The following is a 14,487-nucleotide window of genomic DNA, read 5'->3' as shown; positions in this document are numbered from 1 at the left end:
ATATATAGTATAATTCTATGACAAATGGTATGATAATATGTATAATTTTGGGTGACTCTATCCCACTAATATATATGCATGAGCTTTCGGATTTCAAAGCCACTTTATTTGCTTGGTGATAACTGATAAGATATGAGTATGGGTATCGGATCATGAAGCAATTGCTTAATTATCAAACATATATATTTATTTATTTTTTCTTTAGCGTAAAATTTAAACAATCTATCCCTTAAAAAGGCATGAAACCTCTCTTAACTTTTGTGTCTCCCTTCTCTTTCTGATGTTTCTTTTTCTTTTCCTTTTTTTTAATTTATTTTTTATGAAGGCTGCTGCTGCCCACACTTGGAAGATGCACGTGACATGAAAGAAGGCACGTGGAATAAAACGACACAGATACATTTTTCGTTTTTGGGAGGGGCTTATAGAGAAATTTTAGAGTTTGCAGCGCGGTTTTTGGGTAACTAGAGAAAAGGAAAAAGAAAAGAAAAGAAAAAACAACATTCAGGAATAATAGAGGTTATCGATGCAAATTGAAAGATTGAAAAAACAAAGCGCGTTGGTTTTTAAAATCAGAAAATTTTGGAAAACTTTGGAGTGAGAAATTTTTAATATTTGACTCAGTACAGTAGGATTTTTTAAATAAATATAATAATTATCGAAATAAATAATTTTAAAAATATTTATCGATTTAAATTTACTAGTCTTATCTCATTTACACAGTAAACGATATATATATATATATATATATATATATATATATATATATATATCGTTTACAATATAAACGAGATATATAGAAGACAACCACAACAGCTATAAAAGAATGTATAACCCTTAGTATTTTTCATAAACTTTTTCTATCCTTTTTCTGTCTTGTATTTCTCACGAATACAAGGTATCAATGGCCAATAATAATCCATACATAGTTGTGTTTGTTTATCCCAATTGTTGTATGAGAAATGGCAACAATAGAGTGATATTTGAGTGTGAAGATCCGATATTATTTCGCACTCAGCGTGTGGATACATTGTCGGATTTGAAGAGTTTGATGTTGAGCAAGTTTGGTGGTACAGAAATGAGAAAAATTGGAAGGGTGGCGTATAGGTTACTGGCACCCATGGGTAACGGAGTCTTCCAGTTTCGACTATTCCGACTTCAAGGGGATGAGCATGTGCAACTGATGTTCAACATCCATGGGAGGATCATAATGGAGCAGGTAATGGAGCTTTTCGCAGAGGTGGGACACAGTGGTGGTGGGAGTTCTGTACACTTGACCTATATATAGGATGACCGACCTCTCGTACCACCGCCCATTCATGTCGCCATTCCAATGGATGAGACAGACGAGGGCGAGGAAGAATCGGATGAGGATTACGTGGCGGACAGTGCGGACAGCGACTCGTCCGATGGTGGGGATGAGGATGAGTGTGTTCCGGAGACATGTCCTGAGGATGATGTGGCACGCCATGTGCGTGGCACCACCTTACCCAATTCTGGCGCTATCGGCAGTGCCATCTCACTATCACAGTCTGGATCTGGATGCTATGTATGAGAGGACTCCATTTTCTGACACTGGTGAAGAGGATTACAACCAAGACGGCAGTGTAGAGTTTCGGGTTGGCCACAAGTTTAGAAGCCGAGAGGCAGTGCTTTAGGGTGTGAAGAACTACAGTATTCGCTAGGGATGAGCACGGATAGCGGGTACCCGATTATCCGTCTGAACCAGAATCGAACCAATTAAATTGATTCTGGAACCAACGAGTAATCGTGTCCAATCCGAACCAAATCAATGGTCTTTGTTAGTGATTGGATCGGGTATCGGTTCTAGGGGTGTGGAACCCGAACCAACCCGTGAACCCGATCATATATTAATTAAATAAAAAAATTATATATATATATATATATATATATATATATATATATATGACTTTCTATTAAATAAAGATTATTCACTATTAATATGTTTGGATTTTATTTAGTTTAATTTTTAATGTATTTGGTGTTTAACATGTTTGGATTATTTATATTGATGTTACATGTTTATTGTACTTGTTGAATTTTTAAGATAAAAATTTGGTTTTTTTTTATGAATTTTAAAGTTATCGGGTACCTAATTACCCGAATCGAACCAATCCGTTCTTAATCGGTTTGGTTTGGTTCGGATACATGTACAAAAAAAATATAAATCCGAACCAAACCGATCCGTGCTCACCCCTAGTCTTCGCAGGAGTGCGGAGTACCTGGTCATCGAATCGGATCGGTTAAAGTACCATGTGCAGTGTCGTCAAGCTGAGAATGGGTGTCAATGGAGCCTCCGTGTGGCCCTTCGGCAGAACCTCGGATACTGGTAAGCTCAACTTTATTTGTGCTTTTCAGTACTTCTGTACGATATATTAAGTAGGTTTGAGACATGGCTAAAGCAATACTGTTTTGTTGAGTTCAGGGAGGTTCGGAGGGTTGGTGGAGTGCACAGTTGTCTAGCACCCACCATGTCTCAAGACCATCGTTACTTAGACAGCAGTCTGATCTGCAGGGTCATTTTGTCGTTGATTTAGTCCAACCCCTCTGTGAGCATTCAGGTTTTGCAAGATGTGGTCCAGGCAAGCTATCACTTCAAACTGTCATACAGAAAGGTGTGGATGGCCAAGCAGAAAGCAATCACACAGATATACGGGGATTGAGAAGAGTCGTACAATAAGGTGCTAAAGCTGCTACAGGCACTGCAGAGCTGTTTTCTTGGTACCGTCTGTGACCTACCCGTCAAACCGTTCTACGATGGACACCTCTTGGTACGCGACTACAGTATGTTCAACAAGGTATTTTGGGATTTCCCGTCATGTGTTGAGACCTTCAAGCATTGCAATTCCTTTGTATCTGTAGACCGCACGCATCTGTATGGCAGGTACGGTGGAGTGTTGCTTATTGCGGTGGCGCAAGATGGGAATAGTAACATCCTGCCTATTGCTTTTGGCATTGTGGAGTCCGAGAGCACCGAGTCATAGTCGTTATTCCTTACAAATCTGAGACGCCACGTCACCCCATCAAGGCCGCGCTAAGCTTCGATGATAGTGGTTGGCATCCCCCAAGAGCTTTCCATGCTTACTGCATCAGACACATGGCTGCGAATTTCATGAATCAGTTCAAGTCAGCCGAGGGCAAGAGATACCTCATTAACGCTTCTTATAGTCCAAGCTAGGCTGGGTACGAGTGGTACATGGATGCCTTGAGAGGAGTCTCCCAGTCGATGATGGACTGGGCGAGTCATTTCAGGAAGGAGATTTGGCTACAACATTGCGACAACGGGAGGCGGTTTGGTCATATGACCACAAATCTGTCCGAGTGAATCAATTCAGTGTTGAAGGGGACCCGATACTTGCTGATTTTTGCTATTGTGCGCATCACATACGAAAGATTGCAGAAGTTGTTTGTGACGAAGGGCAGGGAGGCGCAGTCACAGCTGACAGCTGGATGCCGCTTCTCGCAGAGACTCTTGGCCATCATTGAGAAGAACAGAGATGGGATACCGAAGATGCGTGTCGCTCATTGTGATAGGCGGGCCTCTGTGTTTGTAGTGGCAGAGTTAGAGCCGTTCGATGGATGGGAGGGAGGTTCCTTCTGTGTTAGGCTATCGGATGGTACGTGTGATTGTGGCTTATTCCAATCTCTCCACTATTCATGCCACCACGCACTAGCCGGGTGCGCCACTGCTAGCATTGAGTGGGCCCCATATGTGCATCCAGTGTACAAACAAGAAGCTGTGTTCAAGGTGTATGAGATTGAATTTTTTCCTATTCCCAACGAGTCGTGGGTGGAGTGGCACGGGACGATGCTGCGTCCTAACCCAGTCATGTGTCGGAAGGCGACTGGAAGACCCGTGTCCACCAGGTTCCGAAATGATATGGATGAGACTGAGCGACATGAGAAGCGATGTGGCCTCTGCAGACAAATCGATCATTCAAGAAGGGGATGTTCTAATCAGCCCACGGGAGATGCCTAGGTCGTATAATGCTTCTAAGTTTACTGTAGTTGGCATGTATTGTTTTTTTTTTTCGTAGTGTGATATTCTATGTTCTAGTAACTTTGGAGGTGTAATATTTTAACTTCGATTGCAATATTTTATAATTTAATTGTACTTTATGATAGTTTTATATTTTTCTACACTATGATAGTAAGGTATACGGAAATACTCATAAGAAAGCACACCATCGTAAATAACAATATACATAACTACAATTTAACTAAAGTACAATCCAACTAAAATACAAAAGTACATACATAACTTCAATCCAACTAAAGTAGAATACAATAAAAATAGCTCCAATCCACATACGCAATCATCATCGGTGGTGGAGATCCTGGTAGTGACACATGTGCCCGGTGCCATATGGTGGAGAATGAGCCTGGCGCTGAGGTCGAGAAGGTCGAGGATTTTCGATCGAGGCAACTGGATCCTGCTGAAGCTGAGCATGATATGGCTGGAACCCTCCGGACGGTGAAATTGTGACATACTAATGTAAACGAGGCTGAGACTGATAATGTAGATCTGTCGGTAAGATCATCTGAGGCTGAAACGAGGTAAGGTACATACCATAATCTTTTAATTTTGTAATCCGTCTGTCCAAATTTTAAATATAAACACTACCAATTCAAATTCAATTTAATTGTGACGGTACTCAAATTTAAAATTTAAATTCAATTTAATTGACATGAATATCAAAATTTTAATGATATCTTTGCTGGATAAAGATCTATTAGTAGTTTGTCAGTCCATGCTTAAAAACAAGTAGAAGTTAAATTATGTATATAAAACAATTTGCTCATGAAATCGGAGACCACCTATACACAGGATTCACAACTTGAATTCTCCTTCTTCTGAATTGCAGCTTGCCTCTATCTCGGTGAAGACATGTGCATGCTCATCTCTTGCAGCCTTCATGCTGAAATTTTAAATACGTGTATTCTCTATTTAAATTCAGTTTAATTTACTATTAAATTTAATTTAAATAAAAAGTATTCATATTTAATTTTTTTAATTTAAAATTTTCAAATTATTAATTTTTCCAGTACCTTTATTTTTATTAAACTAAATTACATCATTAGTTTGAATTATTTCTATCTAAATATTAAATTAAGAATTTGTAATTTTAAAATTTTAAATTATTTGAATAAAATTAAATTATATATATGTATATAAATATAAATATTCATCCAATTTTATATAAGATGATCTATGGCAATATGGGCGTTATTTCGTTTTGTATTCTAAAAAAAATGAGAAAAATATATTTTTCTGCAAAAAAAATTTATCGAACATAATAATAATAAAATGATTTTTGTGATTTACAAAAAAAAAAAAATTTGTTAAGAAAAATATTAAAATATACTTTTTTTACCTATAAAAAGCTTTTTTTGGACAAAAGAATAGTATAAATCGAGTAAATACATTTAAAATTTCTCTAAAAAATTTAGATTGAAAATTTGGTTTCAATAATTTTTATTTTTTAATTATCTTATAACATAATTTGTTAAAAATTTATTTATCTAACAAATGTACTAAAAATTAGATTGAAAACTACAGAAAAACTAATCTATTTAATGAAAGTAAGTTTTTCTCAATTTATATAGTAATTAAAAATTTTAAAGACCAAAATATCTTTTGCATTATGTAAAAAGTTTTTCTTCAAAAAATAAAAACATATGTTTCAGACTCCATGAAAAATCCTAATTTTATATTCTCATAATTTTCATGTACATTCTAATATGTGACATTTTTGCACTAAAAAAAAGTTTGAGAATCAGCAATTTTAATTTATATTGATAAATATTTTTAAGTAATAGTTTAATATGCTCTTTTATATACATGTAATTCCCATGTGCATTCTAATGCGTGACATTTCACACAATCATTTGCCGGGATGGTTCTCAATTTTTTACATAGCATTTTCCAATTAAATTTTAACTCAGGATGTTATACTATTAAACAAGGAATAAGCTTTCATTGTGTTCATCAGTTGTGCAAAATTGGTTTGACTTAAAATTTCGTTTTCTCAAATTATTAAAGATAAAATTAGGTGTCTCAAACAACATATCTCTATCTAGTACTCAATTTTCTTCATCTTCTATTAACCTTTTTTCTTCCTTGAATAATAATGATATTGGGGGAACAATTATCTGCTTTTTTTTTTTCTCCTTCTTTAATTATTTTCTTTTTTCTCATCATCCTCTTTTTATATCTTTTCATTGTCAAAGGTTTGGCTATTGAAATGACTAATGAAGCAGCAAGCACCGGTGATGACCCATATCTACCAAACAACTAATTTGTGACTTTTTATTGAAAATTGTCTCACTATGATTCTCTTCTTTTTTTTCTTTTTTTCCCCCCTCCCCTCACTTGGAGAGATTAATTAAAAGTTTAATAAGAGTTACTATGGAATAAAATTAATCTTATCTATAGTAATAATAATAATACATATAAACAACTCTAAGAAGCATGATATTATAAATGATATATATAAGAATATGACATATATAGTTGAATGATTATTATTAGTTTGAAGATGATTAGTTAATTATGTCCATAGAGGCTCCCAAGCAGAAGCAAGATTGTTGTCATCAATGAAGCAAGACATATCAACATGATTATTATTGTTATTATTATTCTGAGGCTGAATCATCATCATGTGGTGTTGTTCCTGATGTGAAGATGATTGATGAGTATTACTAGTACTCATTTCCATGCAAATGAGTGCAACCAAATTGGTTTGTTGGCAGTGCATGTTAACAAGCTCAGCTTGTGCTTTTGCCAATTGTGCTTGAAGCTCACTCACTTGCTTTTGGAGTTGGCATATTGCTCCTGCACAACCATAAACTGGGTCCCTAATTCTTGCATTTGCCTCATACACCATGCTGCTCACTGCATCTGCCCTTTGGTTTTCTGGTAGTTCCTGAAAATTCAATCCAAATTTTCTTCTTAGTTGCAAAGAAATTCATTCAACTCTTTCTTGCATATTTTGCAAACTAGCTAGCAACCTCTTTTGGATAAAATACTCATTTTTGTTAAAAATTATATTTGGAACTAGATTAATTTTTAGAGAGAGGCCAAGAAAAAATTTATAATTAACAAAAAATAAAATAAAAAATGTTAAGAAGCTAAACTAAAATTTATGCATAATTTATAAAAAAAAAATTTGATAGTTGGAAGAGGTCATTGCTCTCCTTGTTTTGTATGAGGCTTCGTCTCTGACCTCAAATATTATTTTTTCAATAAGTTTTTTTCTTCTATATTTATTAGCAATATTTTTGAAAAAATTAATCTTTTTCGAAGTAAACTACTCCTTTTAAATCATAAAAGATTTAAGCGTTGAGCCATTGATAATTCTAATAATAAAATATTTAAATTAATTAAATATTAATAAATAGTGATAATTTTTACATGAAATTCACATCATGAATTATTAGATAATTCAATTAAATATATCTAATTAAATATATTAATTCATCTGACGATCCACTATGTGATAGATAATTTAAGTTTTATAAAGAGAATTATTAGGACTCAAATGTTTTATAATAAAAAAATACATAATTTTTAGTGGATAGATTCCAAATGTGGGCACCTAATTTTGACCTATGATCCCATATAGTGGTAACACCATGGGAAGCACCAAAAGAGATTGAGAAAGAAAACTGAAAAAGAGAGCTGAATTAAGCACCAACCTAACATGTTATTATTTGACTAACCCATTCTTCTTCTTTTTTTGTTTAAAATTAATGAAAAAGAAAAAGAAAAAAAAAGGAAGAAAGGAAAAGTGATTTCTACTTGGTAGAGTTGAAAGAAGAGGGGAATTATTATGCAAAACTTTTATTTGTGTTAGGAAGTTAGAAAACAAGCCATCATCATCAACATGATGTCCATCAATTAGGTACATATTTTGACCAAAAACCCCCTCTTGAAATGATGTATTCAACTGCTAAAATTCTTTGTTTTCTTTGAAGAAAGAATTAAACTGAGATTTTGAGATATGTGGGGTACCTGCAAGAACTTGATAATGTTACTTGCTCCAAAGACTCTATGGGCAATGGTGAACTTGAGTGGATCAGTTGGAGGGAAGTAAGGAGCAAGAACACACTTCTCAACGCAGCGGCGACGGAGGATCTTACAGGCGGCGCAAGGGCTCACCACCACAGGTGGAGGCGGCGACGGCGGAGCACAGGAAGTTGGAGATTGAGATTGTGAAATGGGAGGAGAAGAAGAAGGAGGTGGAGAATTTGAGATCTTTGTGGGGACGTGGATTATTGGAATCGATGAAGAAGAATTGAGTTTGTATTCCATTTTGTTTTGCATGGTATGTGTTTGATTATTTGTCTGAGAGAAAAAAGATGGAAAACAGAGGAGTGTTTTTTTCTGGGTTCTAAGGATTTAAAGAGAGAGAGGGGTGTGGGGGTGGTATTTATAGAGGACCAAATTGGTGTGGGGTCAAAATTGCTGACTTCATACTACGTATTTAACAAGCTAAATTAATCTTCATCTTCTTCTGTAAAGCCGTATCAAATGTGTATAATCCAGCGTGCTTATTAAGATTACTGTTAATATAAGTTTTTTAAATTTTAATAAACTTTTCTAATTTAATATTATTTTAATGGCCATTCATTTCATGTAACTTTCTTTTTTTGGATTTTAACATATAATATATACATTTAATGATTTAAATTTTTTATATATTATGAGTATAAAAAAATTAAGTAAAAAACTAATAGTATATTATCTTAATAGGTTAATGGCCTAACTCCAATTCAAATTTAACGAGCCATAAAAATCAAGAATATCGATTCTAGTTAAGAACAGGAAAACAAATATTTTCTCAGCAGACTGTACTTTAATTTATAATAATTATTTGTTTAGTTTATTTTAACTTATAAATTGATTTTCATGAATTAGAAGCATAAATCAATTTTAAATTTATGACTTCTAAAGAAAACATTAACAAAAACAAAATAATTTTATAAATATCAATTTTAGAAAGACATCTATTCTATTATATAAAATCAAATTTTTATACTTAACGATGGAGTTGACATGGCATAATTTTGAGAATATTTTTTATTTATTTTTTTAATTCATTAAATACAATTTATTACGTTAAATTAATTATATTAACTAACTAATTTAATTAGATATTTAAATATCACACAATTTATTATAATTTATATCAATTTATTTTGGTAGTATTTTTTAATTTATTAAACCAAATTAATTATACTAACTATGTGTATTAATTAATTGATTTGATTAATTTATTAGTCATCAAAATAATAAATTTATAAATAAAATAGACAGCTAAGATATTTTTAACTAATAATTAAATCAAATCAAATCAAATTATACGTATTGAGCCAAATTCAAATCATGTGAGAGGGTTGGAAGAGTTGCATATAGATTTCTATTAGCGCTGCGGAGTGGAGGGTTTATTAACAGAATATTTTGGATCGAAGTTGATCAATATGTGAGGGTAATATTCGACATACATACTAGCACTACAAGAAAAATATTGAGAACCGTCAGATTTAGCGTTGAGCATTAGCGATGAATTTTTCATCGGATTTACCGTCGGATATGACAATAAATTCATCACCCTAAAATATTACCGTCAAAGTTGATGTTCCGACAGTAACGTTGATGATAAAATTTGGAGGGAAAAAGGAAACTTTAGCGTGCTAGCTACTGGCAAGTAAATCCGACACCGAACCTTGTTTAGTAAACCATTGTGTTTTGGTTACACGCACCACGTTACCGTCGGATTAATCCGCGGTAAAACCGATGGTAATCGTGCCTTAAATTCGAACCGTAAACCCTTTTTCCCTTCATTTCGAATTCATTTTCTCTCTCTAATCTCTCACTTTCCCCTTTCTCTCTAATCTCTCACCTCTTAGTCTCTCTCTAGCCCCTGCCGCCGCCCCGCTGCCGCCTTGCCCTGTCAGCTGTCGCCACTGGAAAGACCGCCGATGTCGCTTCTCTCTTCTCTGTTCCCGCCGTTACTGCCCTGCCGCCACTGGAAAGGCTGCCACCTCTGCTACTCGAACTGCCTACTTCTGTCTTCTCTCTTCTAATTGCTTTGCATTCCAGGTTTTCATTGAATCTGTTTTTCTCTCTATTTAATTTATGCTTAGTTAATCTTAATTTCACTCAGTTAGTTGATTTTTAATAATTAGTTTAGTTAGATTAATTTCTGTTTTAGTTGATTTTAGGTGGTTAGGAGTTTTCATTGAATCTGTTTTTTATGCTGTTTAATTTTTGTTTAGTTAATCTTAATTTCATTTAGTTAGTTAATTTTCTGTAATTAGTTTAGTTAGATTAATTTTTGTTATAGTTGATTTTAGGTGGTTAGGTTAGGATAATTCAGTTAGATTGATAGGTTCTAGTCTCTGCTCAATCGCTCAATGTGTCTGGAATCATTATTTGAGATTGCCGATTCTTGTTGCTGGAATTATTTAAATTGGTCTGAATTATTAATTTTGCATTTTACTGTTAATTTGGTTGAAGAATTGTTGTTGAATTTGTTTGAGCAATGCTTAACTGTTTTGATGATTTGCTGGTTGCTGTTGCTTAGTTAAGAAATTACTATTTTAATGTTTATTTTGCTGACTCATATTGTTGCTGGTTTATGCTGGTTAATTACAGCCTTTTACCGTATGTATTGCTAATGATGTTTCATCATGTTATTTTATGCTTTTCTTGAGTTCGAATTTCAAATTTTTTGGATTGTTAGAATGCTTTGAAAAATTAGAATGCTTTGAGAAATTGTTAGAATGTTTTGAAAGTTAGAATGTTTTGAAAAATTATTAACAAAGTTAGAAGGCTTTGAGAGTTAGAATTCTTTGTTAGAATGTTTTGAAAGTTAAAATACTTTGAAAAGAAAATAACATAGAAAATAAGATAGAATAAAGTTAGAATGCTTTGAAAGTCTAATTTAATTATTTTGAAACTAAAACACCATATACTTTCCTTTATTTTATTTATTAAACTAAACCACTTTTTGAATTATTTGTTATTTCTTAAGTTTCTTGTTATGTTATTATTATTAGTGTTTGTTATGTTATTAATATAATTGCTGTACATACATGATGACAGGCAGCAGAGATAGGTCAAGTGGGACACGTGGTCGTAGTAGAGGGCGGGCTTCCATCGAATCTTCCAGGGCTGCCTAGTCATCGCCCTCTACTTCGGTTATCCCATCGACCCCTGTGATGTCACAAATAGGTCCATCGGACCAGCAATTTATCATGATCCTAAACCCGAATTGGGTACCTCTTTCAACTACACTCCCTGCAGATGCAGCGACGATGTCGACAGAGCTTCGGTGGGTGACAGCTCCAATGCCCTCGAGCAGGATTCCCCTCCACCACTGCCTGTCACCTGGCTGAGGATTTGGCCCGATAGCATGCAGTCGTGAGTTCAATTTTTTAATATTAAATTTGTTTATCTTAAGTTTGTTTATGTTAAGTTTGCTTATCTTATGTGTTTGTTAATGTGCAGTTTTTTCTTTGAAAGGTTTGCACCAAACCCCAATGTTTGAACACATGAGATATCTGAGGACATTAAGTCCATGTACGACCACTTGTGGTCGACCTACACACATATTCCGACTGAGACCAAAGAGCCCTAGTTTCAAAAGTGGGCGGTACGAACCCAATTTGGTTAAAATTAATGTACTGTAGTTGAACTATATTTTATTCCAACTAACTAATGTTGGTAAATCACTTTATGCAGTTGAAATTCATATGGGATGTGGAGCATAACCTCATGATTTGGAAGTTCTACGACCATTGAGAAAAGACCACCTGACATTGTGGATCTGACCAAACATCAAGCGTACACTGGAGGTTCATTTTTGAGATAACGAGGGGTTCAAACATCGGCGTCTGACGAACATCGCCAACAGGGCTTCGCCCAGGTCGTCGAGGTACATAGGTGGGTCGGCGACCTTCATGAAGACGAAGATGAGACTGGAAAAAATTTTGGCATTGTTTTATGTTATAGTAGTTACTTGAATTAGTTATTTAATTTGTTCAATTATTTTATAAGTTACTTGTTCTGTTGATATAGAACTATTTTGTCAGTTTAATTTCCTTTTTTTATTATCAAGTTACTACTTAAGTAGTTAGTAGAGTTTAGTTAGTTTAATTTTCAATTTTAGTAGATTTAGGTGGTTAGGATAGGTTAGAATAGGTCAGATTAGGCTCTGAGATTACTGAAAAATGTTAGATTATTAAATTGTTTGTCAATTTCTGCTACTAAAATTTTTTGAAAAATGCTTGACTGTATTAATAACGATGGATATTTGGTTTTGATGGAACCCTTCAAGGGTGGCTAAATCCGAATTTTTGGGGAGACTGTTGAAATTTTTATAATATTTTTAGTGAAATCAAAAAAATTAAAATTATGTTTTCAAAATTAGAATTAAGATTTCCTGCTTCATATTAAAATTATTTTAGTTAGAATTAAACAATGATATATATATATATATATATATATATATATATATATATATATATATATCATTGTTTAATTTGTTCGTTTATTTTATTGCTTGGTTGATATATTAATTTGTAGTCTAAGTCGTTGGATCGTGAAGAGACATTGGCGGAGACCTTCAAGTATACCCATACTTTGAAGGCAAACAAGGAGAGATTTGCTGACGAGCGGTCTGCGGCCCATTATGTCAGTTTAAATTAATCCTAAATTTAAACTTTATTTTGGTTTAAAGTCAATTATTTAACTATTATCCCAATTACAACTAACGTGTGTGACGCAAGAAGAGTATTAGCAGAGGTTGGAGGCCGCGACCCAACAATCTGAGCCGCCTAGTGGAGCTGACGAAGTCCGCTCCAAGACCTCAGTCGTGGATGCCAACAAGATTTGGCACGAGACCGCCTCTGAACCCCACAAGAATTGCCGCTTTGAGTTGGGATCGTTCTTCGCCAGTGGCCTCCACTCTTGCGCGTTGGCGGCTTGCCACCAGCCCTGCTGATCCCCAGGAAATTAACGACTTGAGGGAGGAGGTGCAGAAGCTAATACAGGAGCTTCACCAGTAGGCGGAGGAGTTTGAGCAGAGGTATCGAGGGATTCTTGCACGTGTTACCTTTAGAGGATCGAAATTGATCAACATGTGAGGGTAATATTCGACATACATACTAACACTACAAGAAAAATATTGAGAACCGTCGGATTTAGCGTTGAGCATTAGCAACGAGTTTTCCGTCGGATTTACCGTCAGATGTGATAATAAATTCATCACCTTAAAATATTACCATCAGAGTTGATGTTCCGACAGTAACGTTGGGATAAAATTTGGAGGGAAAAAGAAACTTTGGCGTGCTAGCTACTGTCGGATATACTGGCGGGTAAATCTGACACTAAACCTTGTTTAGTGAAACGTTGTGTTTTGGTTACACGGACCACGTTACCGTCGGGTTAATCCGCGGTAAAACCGACAGTAATCATTCCCTAAATTCGAACCGCGAACTCTCTTCCTCTTCATTTCGAATTCATTTTCTCTCTCTAATCTCTCACTTTCCCCCCTCTCTCTCTAACCTCTCACCTCTTAGTCTCTCTCTAGCCCCTGCCGCCGCCGTCGCTGCTGCCTTGCCCTGTCGCCACTGGAAAGATCGCCGCTGTCGCTACTCGAAACGGCCCCTTCTCTCATCTCTATTCCCGCCGCCACTGGAAAGTCTGCCACCTCTGCTACTCGAACTGCCGACTTCTGTCTTCTTTCTTCTAATTGTTTTGCATTCCATATTTTTATTGAATCTGTTTTTCACTCTATTTAATTTATGCTTAGTTAATCTTAATTCCATTTAGTTAGTTGATTTTTAATATTTAGTTTAGTTAGATTAATTTCTATTTTAATTTATTTTAGGTGGTTAGGAGTTTTTATTGAATCTGTTTTTTATGCTATTTAATTTCATTTAGTTAGTTAATTTTCCGTAATTAGGTTAGGTAGATTAATTTTTGTTATAGTTGATTTTAGGTGGTTAGATTAGGATAATTTAGTTAGATTGATAGGTTCTGATCTCTACTCAATCGCTCAATGTGTTTGAAATTATTATTTGAGATTGTCGATTCTTGTTGCAGGAATTATTTGAATTGGTCTGAATTATTAATTTTGCGTTTTACTGTTAATTTGGTTAAGGAATTGTTGTTGAATTTGTTTGAGCAATGCTTAACTGTTTTGATGATTTGCTAGTTATTGTTGTTTAGTTAGAAAATTACTATTTTAATGTTTATTTTGCTGATTCATATTGTTGCTGGTTTATGCTGGCTAATTGCAGCCTTTTGCCGTATGCATTGCTAGTGATGTTTCTCCATGTTATTTTGTGCTTTTCTTAAGTTTGTATATTGATAGTTTTGTACCAAATAACAACGCATGTACATAGGAGTGTACTAATGTCATCAAACTGATATATGATCGTCCATGGCCGAACTACAAG

General features: G+C 34.6%; 1 protein-coding gene across 1 annotated transcript; it reads right to left on the bottom strand.

Annotated features, from left to right (window-relative positions):
- Positions 1-6,527: 6,527 nt before the first annotated feature.
- Positions 6,528-8,431, bottom strand: LOC112712567 (LOB domain-containing protein 1). The gene is made up of 2 exons (XM_025765489.3): positions 8,033-8,431; positions 6,528-6,944 (listed from the first exon to the last, which is right to left on the bottom strand). Exons 1-2 carry the CDS (start codon positions 8,342-8,344, stop codon positions 6,570-6,572), a joined length of 687 nt encoding a protein of 228 aa, XP_025621274.1. The 5' UTR covers positions 8,345-8,431; the 3' UTR covers positions 6,528-6,569.
- Between the last annotated feature and the right edge of the window lie 6,056 nt (positions 8,432-14,487).

The sequence above is a fragment of the Arachis hypogaea genome, chromosome 9 (genome assembly GCF_003086295.3).
Source record: "Arachis hypogaea cultivar Tifrunner chromosome 9, arahy.Tifrunner.gnm2.J5K5, whole genome shotgun sequence".
Taxonomy (NCBI): Eukaryota; Viridiplantae; Streptophyta; class Magnoliopsida; order Fabales; family Fabaceae; genus Arachis; species Arachis hypogaea.
Note: the sequence above shows the minus strand (reverse complement) of the source record. Positions and strands in the feature narration are given on the sequence as shown.